General features: G+C 30.9%; 1 protein-coding gene across 1 annotated transcript; it reads right to left on the reverse strand.

Annotated features, from left to right (window-relative positions):
* Positions 1-4,888: 4,888 nt before the first annotated feature.
* On the reverse strand, positions 4,889-6,881 carry LOC149572285 (protein LURP-one-related 5-like). Its single transcript, XM_089811029.1, has 3 exons — positions 6,633-6,881; positions 6,160-6,387; positions 4,889-5,014 (listed from the first exon to the last, which is right to left on the reverse strand). The coding sequence occupies exons 1-3, from the start codon at positions 6,879-6,881 to the stop codon at positions 4,889-4,891; spliced, it is 603 nt and encodes a 200-aa protein (XP_089667155.1).
* Positions 6,882-14,096: the final 7,215 nt, after the last annotated feature.

Genomic DNA, 14,096 nt, shown 5'->3' on the forward strand with positions numbered 1-14,096 from the left:
CAATGGGAAAGGAATTTCTTCATTTTGGTCAACTGGGTTAAAATTATGGTCAATCAAATAGGGCTTCTCGGATGAATGTACAAAGTGCAAAGTCATGACAGAGAATAACATTGAACTTTGAGGAACTCAAAATCCTAACAAAACATGTAGAAACGATGTGAGAATTGAAACATTGGTTCTTTGATAAGCATACTAAACATTCTCAAAGTGGCAAGTCATGACACTTAATCGGGTGCAATATATTCAAATGCAAACAAGCCCTTTGACCATTGTTTGACACTTAGTAAAAAAAAATTAGATTTCTCAAATGCTCCAAATGACACTTTACAAAGTGATTTGTGATTGCCACTTATCATCATGAGACACATCCATATATTGAATAAAATTTGTGGAACATCTAAAACTCATCATAGGCTTCAAAATGATAACTAGACACATGCATGAAACACATTTATAGGTGCTCACTTTAGCAAAAGTTTGAAAATGGTACTAATTGTGATATTACTATCAGGATTTAACTATGTGATTTTTGAGTCAAACTCATTGACCCATGTTTCATGAGTAGTGATTCAACATGAATCCATCTCTCATGAGAATAAATGGAACAATTAGCACTCATTGGATCTAGGTGATGCTCACAGGGGTGAAGCACCGAGACTTCCCGGGAGGTCACCTATCCCAGTACTACTCCAGCCTAAGCACGCTTAACTACGGAGTTTCCTTAATGAGTTTGACTCAAAAATCACGCAGTTAAATCCTTATAGTAATATCACAATTTGACTTGCTGTGGAAATTATCTCCTACTTATCAATGGTACTAATTGCCAAAGCAATTTTGAGTCCTAACATGATGTTGTGATCAAAACATAGTTAGAGTTAATGCAATGTTGAAAACAACTGTTCAAAATGTCAAGTTTTTACTAGTCAATGTCTATCGAGCTCACTTGGGCAATGAGGATAGTTTCCAATGTCTACCAAACATTCTAGAGTAAACCAAGTTTAGAGACAGTATGTGTCGAGATTCATTTGGGTACCAAAGAAAGTTTGTAGGAAGATAGTGTCTACTAATTTCAAGCAAGAAAAAAAGAGAATTTTGCACATAACAAGTGTTAATCGAGCTCACTCAGTTACCAAAGGAATTCAATTCAAGATGCAATGTTAATCGAGTTCACACAGTTAACAAAGGAAGTCTCAAAAAAGTCTTTTCTGAGTTAGTGTTGACTAAGTTGGGTTGGCTAATGAAGGATTTTCTTGAATTAGAATATTTAGTTTGATAAATTTATTTGTTAAGTCTAGCTTACTTAAGGGATGAATATTGAATATTTGTAAGTGTATTCAAGCTGATTTGGCTAGGCAAAAGATATAAGTATAAGGTCAAGTTGTGGGATTGAAAGAGAGAAGCATGGGATTGAAAAGATAAACCAAGGAAGCAAATTGGAAGGATATTAGAGTATCTTGAGTTGACCAAGTTGCAAAGTTTTATATGATCAAGGAGGATCAAGTATTCAAGCTAGAACAAAGATTAGAGATTAGGAATATAGTTGCATCAACAATCATGTTGTATCATTGTTACTCTCTAGTAAGCATAGCAATGCATCAAATATCTTAATAGAGTTAGCTTAACAACTATTTTCCAAATCCTCTTGACTTGCACTACATCAAGAGATGTTGATCAACTAGTTATTCCACCTACTATATCCTAATAGTTACAGTAGTGAAATATTTTAAATTGGTGGATCTTAATAGATATTTTATTGTAAATCATTTAATATGGTGACACTTTAACTAGTGTTCTATGTCCTCTAACAAGGCTAGTCTTGAGAAGGGAAATCTCTAGTAGGACTACAGGTAAATCCCTTGACTTAGTGGCTTTTAATAGGGCCTTTGTAAACTCCTAAAAAGGGTTAGTCTCCTAACATAACATACTTCAGAAGGGAAAACAATTTGTGTGAACTAATTCCCATCATGGCTTTCAGCCAAGTTGGTTTCTACAAAATGAAAAGATTCATGTCAAGTGTTGCATTATTTTGTGGATTTGTTTACATGTTTAATGCTATAATTTTCTTCTATTAAGATTATATTTTCACAAGGGTTTTAATAGTTGAAAAATTTCCTAATTAATAGATTATTGATTCACCTACCTCTTAGTAATATGATCCCTTAGGAGTAACACCATAGTCCTAGTACAAACTACTTCCCATTGAGTGATCCTTGTACACTCTCAAGAATTTTTGCAATGATGCTACTTGATGAAGGGTACTCTCCTTATTAACACAAATACATAGAGTAGAATAGAGAAATAACATCAAATTTATAGGACAAGAAATTGGTTTCTTATTATATCCAATAAAATAAGATTAAAATATTCAGAATTATGACATGAAAAGGCACATGAGAATTTTAATTACTATATTCTACAAGCCAAAGACACCATATGTATCCTAGACAACCCTACATGCCTTCCTTATATAGGCCATTTTTTATCGCTAAACAAGGTTCTAATTTTTTTTAAATTAAACTATGAGGCTAACCAACTGCAAGGTACACACACACACACACACACACACACACACACACACACACACACACACACACGTTGGAGTACGTCCCAAACAACTTAAACAAAATTTTGAACAAAATTTATTTTTTCCCATTTTAGGAAGCACAACTTTAAGAGACCATAACTCATATTAGATACTCTGAGTTATTATTATGACCCCACTTGATAAATGTTGAATGTACTAATCTATAATCCATAACTTGTGTACGCTCTAGAAAACCAAGGGTTGACCATTTTTTGGAGACTTTAAAGCCTTTAAAACTAAGTCCAATTTTTCCTTTACCTTATTACCGATACAATTTTTTTTAAATATTTTAAAACTAGACTTGATCGTGGTCTTAAACTTTACTAGGAGATTGATTTATCCAAAGTGGACCTCAAGAGAAGAAATTATAAATTGTGAACCCCAAGAAATAACTTACTAATAATAGTAAGCATGCAAACATACCAATTCTACACTAAGATATCCCTTATTGACAAGACAAACGAAATAATATTTGGAGAGATGTAAGATTTCCTTTATACCCATGATGCGTGTCAATTAGATTATATAAAATATGTTCTTATTTAGTCTCTTGTATATCAATATCATTCATCTCCTTAATTTTGAACAACAAAGAAGTAGAAACCTTTAAAGTGAGAATTATGCATTAAAAGCCCTCTTATTAGGTGTTGTTGATTTGATACATCTTCAAGTGGTTTCATATTTCAATGTGTGTCACGAACTGAGAAACACCCCATTTTTATTTTCTTACCATTTCAAATAACTCACTAATATATCATGCTTAGATAGATTTCGTCAAGGTTGTTATCTTAGCAAGTAACACTAACATCATTATGCTAAGGGAATGACCACATGTACTTTGCTACCCCTTGAGTTGGTTAATATTGAGCTTTTATTATGACTAATGTTGGGGCAAATGGGTTTTCTTTTTGAAGTATGAGGATGAACTCCTCTAAACATTTCATGCACTTTCTTCTATATATGGAGAAGAAGTCATTCTATTCCCTCAAGAAAATTCTCATAATAAGTGGAGTGGGTACACCGATCAAGCAATCTATGACTTCTATCATGCTCAAAAAATTCTTCATCTACATATCATGCCATACACTCCTCTTTAAAATGGTATGTCTCAAAGAAAGAATAGTACCCTACAAGAAATGACCAATTGCATGCTTCATTCTACGTCCATGTATCCAATATTTTAGGTAGAGGTTGTTAATTGTGCCACCTATATTAAGAATCATATCACTCTTAGTGAAACCTAATCTCATTATATTATGTTTTATGAGTACTTTAGAATTAAAAATAAGATGTATTGGCTACAAAATATGTACATGACTATACAAATTTCCCCCTATCATTGGCATTCTTCTCTATATAATGAAATTCATAATAAAATAAATTGTAGACATTTACTTTTAAAAAGTTTAAGACATTTTAATTAGCTTGATGTGATTTTATATTAGAAGATTTTCACTTCACTAAATGTTTGATCTTTTATTTTTCAAATTATACAGATATAAGACATAAATTAATCTTTTAGTTTATAGTTTATATATATAATGACCTTTTTAGCTCTAACTGAATTAGATTTTCAATAGAGAGAATTTTATATTAAAATTTGAATATAATAATAATATCACCGATTAATACTTTTTAGATTTTTCTATGAAAAGTTATGCACAAATGTTCTTATACTTCAATAATTTCTTTGTTGCAGAAAAATTTAGCCCCAGTACAAAACAAATATCACGCTATGAAGAAGCTCGCTCTTGCAGCCTTCCTTGAGACAAAGTAGTGAAATCGTTGTCAAAATTTGAAGCAGGAAACAAATGCTTGTGAAAAATGAAAATGACTTGCTTCTATTTTTTGTGCGAAAGAAGATCATATGCAAGACTAATCACTTACCAGAATCACTCTTTTTCTGGATTCAGCATTAATTTATTTTGTCACCAACTTTAGATTCTAGAAAATTAGTTGGAATAACAACTTTGCAGTTGTTCCATTAATGTTCTCTTTATTTATATAATCTTCTTTCCCGTTTGCCTGCGCGACAGGTAATTCGAATTACTTTAATCTTTTCAACCATGAAAAACTAAGATTTCTATTGCTTTAAATGGTTTATTATTTACAGAGAGGTATATGGCTTGAACAAACCACTGACGTGTGCTAAAGAATCACCAATGGCGTATGCGGAACGCTTACACAAATCTTACCAAGGAATAATAAAAAGAGAAATTCATTTGGTGTAAGGGATAATGAGAATCCTGCTTTGCTGCACCAATTAATTTTAACTGTTTGGAATTATATGATTCAAGTAAATAATCATGTCATCTGATTAAAGATAACCAGAAGGCCCATTATGAATGCTTGATCCACTCGGGGCTCTATTACTAGACTTATTACATCCTCTCCCAGCATTATATTTGATCTGACTTCCTTTTTCTTTACCTGAAAAAAATAAAATAAAAGTAAAGTTATATTCAGTTTTTAAGATTTCAAACTAACTTAACCCAAGTGAACGTATTGGAATGTATATTCTTTAACTTTTTCATTCTTAATCGAAGGGATATCAACATAAATTCATATTATCATATCAAACATCTACAGAAACTTGTCTTCTTTCATCAAACACCAAAATCAATTTGGGTGTTCAGTGAAAACATCATTTGGCTGTTCAATGAAAACATCATTTGGCAGTGGGAAAATGAGCGGAATAGACATATACAAATTCTTTAAATTTCAAATTTTTCGTTTGGGTGCACTAAATCAGAATTGTGAATAGGAATATGTATTCCAATATTGATCCAAAAATGAGCATTTGCAATTCCACCTAAATAGGTGGAATTTGAATATGTATTCCTATTCCAGTTTTATTTAATTTTTGAGTCCCTTAAATCTCTTATTCCAGCAGCCAAAGAGACCTCAATATACACCGAACTTTCTACATCAACTTCCATTTAAAACATTAACAATAACTAACTAATCTATGATTTTCAATCAAAAAGATATCTTCATAAAATCATACTATCATGTCAAACAAATTTATATATGGTGCTCCCATATAAAAATAGACATAAACTGATGCTTAAATTTAAAACATTAACAGAGATCTCTGATTATCAATCAAAAGGATGTTCAAATTATTTCACTTTAATATCAAACAACTATATAAACTTGCGCTTCCATATAAAAAATCAACATAAAGTCATGTTTTTATAAAACCATAGAAAAAAAATCCTTAATAATTGATTTCCAATAGAAAAGATGTCAATTGAAATCCAGTCTCCTGTCAAACATTAACATAAAAGTCTTCTCCCATATAAAACAGTACCATACACTCATTAATCTTTAGTTCTAAACCAAATAGGGGTCAATTAATTTGTAGTCACAAACATAATATCAATATATACATCAAACATCTTCATATATATCATCATAATTCAAACACCCATATCAAACATCTTCTTATATGAAACACCAACATAAATTCTTGCTAACATTTAAAACATCAAGGCGAAGTTGTACTCCGATTTCAAATTACAAAACTAAATCACATGAATGGTATAAAACCGTTCATTAAGCTTTCTAAATACCTGTGCAACAATGTCTCCATTGGCATTTGAAATTGTGCATGATGCCTTCTGCAATGATCCCTCAATCTGAAATCTGCAACCTCTATAGCTTTTCCCATTGCAATTCACACATACTTTAGCTGTAGTTTTGTTAGAGAAGGGAGACGATTTAATGACAGTAAAAATGGGCTCCTTAGATCCTTTTGGGTCTCCTTTGAGTGCTTCCCATTTATTCTGAATACTCAATATCTGCTTTAAATCCAATTCAAAACATAGGATATTGTCTCAAATAAATAGATACACCAAATTATAGCATTTAATATGAAAAGTTATTCACAATGACATTTTAGAGTGTCAGGATTTTGGGTCCTTTCAGGAGTTGTTTCTAGACTCTTGAAATTATAAAAAGAACTTTGGTACATTTTGTCTAGAGATTAGCCAGCGCCGAAATTCTGTATATAATGAAATTAACCATGTTCGAATGAAGGGCTCACCTTACGACGCATTGTAATGAGAACATTTCCTACATGATCCATGAGAACTATTTCTTTATCAGCATTGGATGCGTAGTTATCAACCCTGAAAACGAGATTTCCAAAGGAATCAAAGACAGTAAAGCCATTGCCATTGAAGACCAGAGATTTCCTCCATACTGTGAATATGGTGACTGAATTGAGACAGAATTTGTCATCTATGGAAGCTCTGGGAGAAGAGCAAGGTGACTGAGGATGCACTTGAGCCATTCCTTCAGACCAAACCACAAATTGCTCTTTCCAATAGATTCTGTCTAATTGAGCTCTTAATCAGCCCATCTCTTTTAAATCTAGCGTTCTGGGTTCATTACACATGGTAAAAATGTTTATTAGAAGAGAATCATTTGAGCATCTAGAAAAGTAATTCTCTCTTGAAGAACAGAAAGAGCAGGAATACCCTTCACATTCCATTGAGCTGGTTATTGTGCTTTCATCACATGGATTCCTTCAACATACGTAATAGATCCTTCAAATGAGGGAATGCTTATTTTTATTTGTAGCTAATGCAGCAACATTTTAAACGGAATACTTTACAATTGTTTGTACAATTATTGAACTGCTGGCTACGAGTAGATGGCATAAAAGTTGGTAGGCATATGCTCCAGATATGTGATTGATTAGAAAACTAAAAGTCTATATTCGCTTCATTGTTTTTGTTCACGATTTGAACTTGTAGACTTTCACGCTATATGTTTTAATGGTTTAAAATGGGGATCTATGTTATAAATATTAGTGGACAAGCCAAGAAATGGGAATGGAATAAAGTTGCATTTTGGACAACCATTACCATGCAGAGATGAAAGGCGAGAGTGAGCCTCTTCTAACTATATTTTTCCTTTCTAGGTCTATCCTTCACATTAAATAACAATTAAGACAACAATTTTCTTTTGACGTGTTAATCCATGAATGGTGTCTAGACTAAATAGTGTGTTATGCTTTTTGTAATTTAATAAAGGCTATGAGATTTGGAATCAAATATGGAAAAATAATAATTGAAATTTATATTTTTAAATGGTATAAAGAAACATTTAATGTAGATTATTTTGGGTTGAATTGTATAGAATTAAGTAATACATTAAATTTATATTTAGAGGTGTAAGAGTTGGTATATGATATATATCAGAAGATTGTATATACTTAATATTTAGGTAGTTTATAAAGCTTAAGAAGTATCACTAATAAAATAATAATATTCAAGGATGCTAAGACATATTAATAATGGATAGTATATTTGATATAGTATTAGAAATGAACATTTAAAGTATTTAAATTATTAGAGTCTTTACAAATATACTAACACAAAAGGTTTCGTTAATTTATTTTTAAATTAATTATATTTTTAAAAAAAATTGTCTATACTATCTTCAAAATTTTTGTTTCGAATTGGAAAATGTCAAATTTTAAATCAAAATTGTAACAAGTAATTAAAATAGAAATATTAATTTTATATATAAGTTGAGAAGTCTAGAAAAAGAATAAAATTCTCCTTTGGACAACTATAACCATGAACAAATGAAAGGCCCATGGTGCACTTCTCCTACCCTTGAGTTGACTTTCCTAGGTGTTTAATCTTTAAATGAAAAGATAACAATTTAGTTTGTTGTCAATGTCTATAAAAAGGTCTCTAATTTAACTTTGTTATACATTCTAAGATTTGAATTATATGATTCAGAATCATATCTACATAGTGATAGAGAAATACCCAATACATATTATATTAATTTGAATCCTAATTTTAAACAAGGGATGCAATGAGTTCCTACCAAATGCTTCATTGTTGTAGAGTTGTGAAGGAGTGGAAAACATGTGCGACTGAAATGAACAATGATCCTTAGCACTACTATTTGAATGTGTATGTGAAATATATGACGAAGAAATAGGAGACAAATATAGAAATTGGAATTCTGCTTTCCCTATATTTGTACCATGATTATGTAAAAGAAATTTCATATGAATCTCTATAAAATATAGTATATAGTACACCTATACTTATCATGAATAGCTAGAAAATGATGTGACATTTGTATGTTTACACAAAATTTAGAAGCATGCTAAAATGTTGTATAGAGTTAAAACTAATGTTCGCATGTATGAGAGTTGTAATATGTTAATATTATGTTAGTAAAAAAAATTGTCTTTCCATTCTCAAAATGATTCTAGAATGTCCAAACAAGATGACAGATTTCTGCAACTAACAATTGATTAGCTTGCAATTGAAATGTGCAAGCTCTCTATAAATTTTGATATGAAGGTTCACCTCCTTCCATTTAATATGCAAATAATAAAATCACTAGTGTGCCTTTACCTAGAAGGCACATAAGGTGAACAGTTATCTATCCATAAACATGAGATAGATGTGAGAACTTAGACTGGACGTTTTAATAAATGCAACAAGAACGACACAAAGATCATTACCTTTACATTAATAGACAATAATTTAAAGAGGGAAAAACAATATGTCTTCTTTAGTGTATGATTTATTCTCAATTCAAAGCTTCAGAATTAAATGCACGCATTAATTCACGCAACAAAATGAATAAAAAAAAAGCCAAATTGCCGAAGACAAAGTTTCACGTAATTTTGAAAGAATGGCTAATGAATTCAGAGATTCAAGAGCATTTATTCATTCCTTTTATCATCAAAACATAAACAGAGTTTAGATTATATACACTTAATTATCAATAACACACATATATGGAGAAAAAAATGTTCATTAAAGAAGCATATGCATGGAGGTAATTAATTTTGAAAATATTTTTGAAACTGGGTTCAAATGCCTATAAAATATTATAACGGTAATAGTCTAATCAGCTATCACACTTTTATAAAAGAAAATGTTAACAACAGTAAATAGATAAACTTCAAAGACTAAAAAGTGATATTTCTGTTGGGAATTTGAAGAAGATGTAAATTGATAGAAATGTGTAAAATAACATAAAGATTATGAATTTATATATTTATTTTAAAATTGAATAAGAATTGGCATTTTAAAAAAAAATTAAAGGCTATTTTATGATTACTAAAAAATGTTTAAAATTATGGGTTTTACTTCACAACAATAACCTATAAGCAAAAAGTATTTTTTTGGTCTGAATTCAAAATATATGTTAGAAGACATGTATAGCTAATGGAAGAAAAATGAAAGATTAATTATTTATCAATATTTTGTGAGTTATAGCTTTTCAAAGTCAACCTTTTCAGTATTGATTGTTTTCATCTCCTACCATAGTTACCCTATCAAATCTATACCAAAAGTAAAAATTATATATATATACTCTCTAATCTAGTGCAATATATGAATTTTATATTTTTCGGATACGATTTACTAATTTTCTTTTATTTTTGAATCTAACTCTTTTGAAAACTTAAAACACCTGCTTCAATTATTTAATAAATTAAATATTATCATTCTAATCTAAATTCTATTAAAATTATATGCTTAGATTTTCCACTAAGATATCTATGAAATGGTAATTTTAGATTTTTTGTGTTTGTCAAATTTTAATAGGAAAATTGGGCCTTAAAGTGCAAAATTCTATTAAATTACATATTTGGGTGATGTGGCTAACTCATGGAAAGCCAAATCAGAGGCGTTAGTCATGTCACACTTGATTGACCGAGTACCACTCGATTGAGCCAATGTATGTGTTGGTCCATTCCTTACAGTTGTATGGGTGCTACAATCTCATATAATAGACGCATCAAAATAGTCATTTTCAAATCAAATTATTTATGTAATTCGCTCCAGATTATTTGGCTACTTATTTGGCACTTTGGAATGGAAATTTGAATTTTCTATTGAGGAGTAGTAGAGAGCATTATTTGAATACTTCAAGTGTAATGAGAAGTCAAAGAAAAAGAGGAAGAAAATATTATCAAAAGTGGCTTGAAAAATAAAAAGGACATACAAAACATGCTTGACAAGTTCCAATGAAGAAGAGATACTATTAATGTTGAAAAAAATAAAAGTCAAGAACGGGAAGATGGTACCAATAATCAAAATATTTTTCTACGATGGAACATTCGATGGAATTAAATGGAGAATCTATTTGTAATCAAGTTTAATATGAAGATATGTACCTGCTAGCACAATCAAATTAGACCTTAGAAATTTTTCAGAAGACTATTTTGAGAATAAATCTTTGATAGGAAAAACAAAATTACTTGTCAGATTATTTAGAAAAAGAGAAATGACACCAATTCTAGATTTGTTGGGTGTCAATAATAAGAAAACCTTAGGGGGTCAAGTAAAAGAAACAATACTTCAAAATTGTCTTGATGCTTTGAATTTTGTTAAGAGTACATGTCAAGGAGTTGATTCAGTTGATGTGCATAGATCATTGATGACTAATATTTCTAGCAAGAGGTTGACACATAAAAGACAAGTTCAATCAATTTTTTGAGAAGAATTGTTCAAAGATCATATGTATACCATTTTGGATGACTTTCTATAATACTTAATTTTTGAATAGCCAACTAAGATGTTGATTACGCATCATTGTAGAAGGTAATGATCCCTAGGGAGGTGATTCATCCAATCAAAAAAAGCGATGTAAATGAAAAAAGATGGTAAAGTGTAAATCATCGATCAAGATCTAGAACCTTCACATAACATCTATTTAAAGAGGATTGTAACCCCGAAATCATATGGGATGAGAGAGAGAGAGAGAGAGAGTATGAAGAAGGTGAAGTTTGAGAGCAGAGAAGACATAGAGAAACTAGACCAGTGAAGGAGTGAATAGAGTTATTAGATTAGGAGAATCAGACTAGTGATACAACAAAGAGGAGACCTAATATCAGCCTCCAGAGAATACCGAGGGTCAGGTACTCAATCAATTAATGTTAATTAAAATAGGTAAATCTCCTTATAGAGTGGTCCTAACAGGCCTATGCAAATCTTCTAACTAAGTCCTTACTTCATTGTTAGTGTAAAATAATTTAACAAGGTGAGACCTAATAGTCTCTTAAGCTTTTAATAGGGAAGACCCCTCAATAGGGTAGATCAAATTTTATGATCAAACATTGTAACCCTAATAGGGTAACTTTATTGTTGCAATAGTGAAGATTTGTGGGTTTCATCCCCACCTAAGTTTTACCTTCATTTTGAAGTATTTTTGGAAACAACAAAAGAAGAGATAATGAAAACCTTAAAGAGAAGAATAGAGATGGCTATTTAGAAAAATCATACTCAATACATAGAAGTCAACACTAAAGGACATCTAGATAGTGGAAAGGATGCTAACAATAATGAAGCAATGACAAAATTCCTAAAGAAGAATAGTGTCCTAGTGAAAGAAGTAGACGTTCTCAAGATAGAACAAGAAAGTCAATTAGTTACACTCTGTGAAGCAATTGAAAAGAAGAAGAAAGAAATGGAAGAAAAACTCATGGCTGAAGAAGGAGAAAGGAAAATGACTAGCAAACTTAAAGGAAGATTATTTGAAGTACATAATCTTACAACCAACCAACTAGACATGATAAATAAATTAGTAATTTGCAAATTAGGAAGCAAACAAAAAAGATGTGGAGATTACAAATTTGAAGCTACAAAATGAGCAATTGAAGTGAGTTAAGTCATGAAAAGGAACTCATGCAAAGAATGAAGAAACCAAATGAAGTAATCAAACACTGAAGACATGATGAAGTCACATAGAACAACAGACACCTCTAGACTAGAATACAACAAGAAATTATCATCAACTAAAGAAGGATAATCATCTAAGAGTGGAGAACAAAGAAATGTATAGTCAAAAGAAAAACCTACATGTAATTATTGTGGGAAGATTAGTCATATAGCTATCATTTGAAGAAGCAAAAATTGGTAATAAAAAATCCTAAACCTAAACCAAGTGGTAATTATTTTAATTCCAAGAATGTAGGACATCAAGCACATGGATGCAGATCAAAGAACAATGACTCAACTAGGAAAACATTTAAATTCCAAGGCCACTGCTAAAATTATCAAAAGTGTAGACATACAACTCATAAATGTAGATTTAAGAAGTCATATTGGACACCTAAAGAACAAACTCAGATAGCAAAGAAAGGAAATTCCTATAGTTGGGATTACAATACATGGTATAGTTGTCACTATTGTAGAGAATATGGACACATTCTAGAGAATTACATTAAAACTCATTTTAGAGGAAATCACAAGAAATGGCTAAATTGAGAGATAGTATGTTTTAGTTGTCTCAAAGTTGGACACATTAGCATGAATTGCAAAACTCGAACATCAACACCAACACCAAGCAATGGAAATAAAAAAGCTAAAGGAAAGAAAATAGGGATAGAGATAGTAAGAGCTAGAAGCAATAAAGTAGAAGAGAATGTGATCACCCAATCTGATGCATCAAGTGATCACATGACATCTCACTAAAGAACACAAGGTATGTAGGAACTATATACTCAATGTTATATTTTACATTAGTTCCTAGTATAAAGTGATGAAAAGTCATATCTACATAAATGAAGATGTATTAAGAATTGTTAGAAATTGAAAAGTCATAAAGTACCGAGCAGTAGTGGTATAGTTTATATTGACCAAGCCTTACAGTATAAACTGAGTTATCGGTGACTATAATATACTAACTTAGTGAATTGGTTATGATTGAGCGACTAACCTTGACCAAATCAAAATATAGACTAGGCTAGCTGTCATATGCCAACCAAGTATAAAGACATTAATTGTAGACCTAAATTAGAAATATTGAAGTTATTTATTGAATTTGAGAATTCATTTGCACCCACCAATTAAACAAAGAGCTCAAGAGACTTGATTTTAAGGTGAAAAAAGTGATTTCAACAAAAAGAGCAAAGAATCTCAATAGATTATCAGAAAATTTGTGAAATGAAGGAAGTATCATTCTCAGTACTAAGTTAAAATATTTAGTGAAGATATGTGTGAATTTTTTAAAACCTTGGTTTAGAGATGGCATCTGGAAAATGAAATGGTGAAGGATAGCAATGCACAAATCATTAGGAATGATCAAAGTCCCCCACCAAACTTCATAAGTTCAGTGAACATTGATAACATTGTAGATGATATGGGAGTGTTATCATAAATTCCACCTAGAGTCTTGACTGTGCAAGACCTAAAAAATTTCTATCAATGCAAAGTTGGAGAAATGGAAGATTTTGAAATAAGAATAGCTTATGAGAAGCTATGTGTTGATGGAACCCTAAAGGACAATTACAAGATCATTGTAGGGAAAAGGCTTACCCATGCTCTAGGATTTTCTAAAGTTTCCAATGTCAAATGGATCAAGATTGTGCTCAGCCAATTTCTTGGCATGAAACTTTGGTTGGAAGGAGGACCAATAAAGATTAAAAAAGTAATCATTTGTAGTGTAACTGGGTACTCTAATTTGGATCGATTGAAGATCATAAAGGATGGAACAAAGAATGAGGTTGAAAACTTGACCA

Source organism: Cupressus sempervirens, chromosome 2, assembly GCF_028749045.1.
Source record: "Cupressus sempervirens isolate cs-2001-9-10 chromosome 2, ASM2874904v1, whole genome shotgun sequence".
Classification (NCBI taxonomy): domain Eukaryota; kingdom Viridiplantae; phylum Streptophyta; class Pinopsida; order Cupressales; family Cupressaceae; genus Cupressus; species Cupressus sempervirens.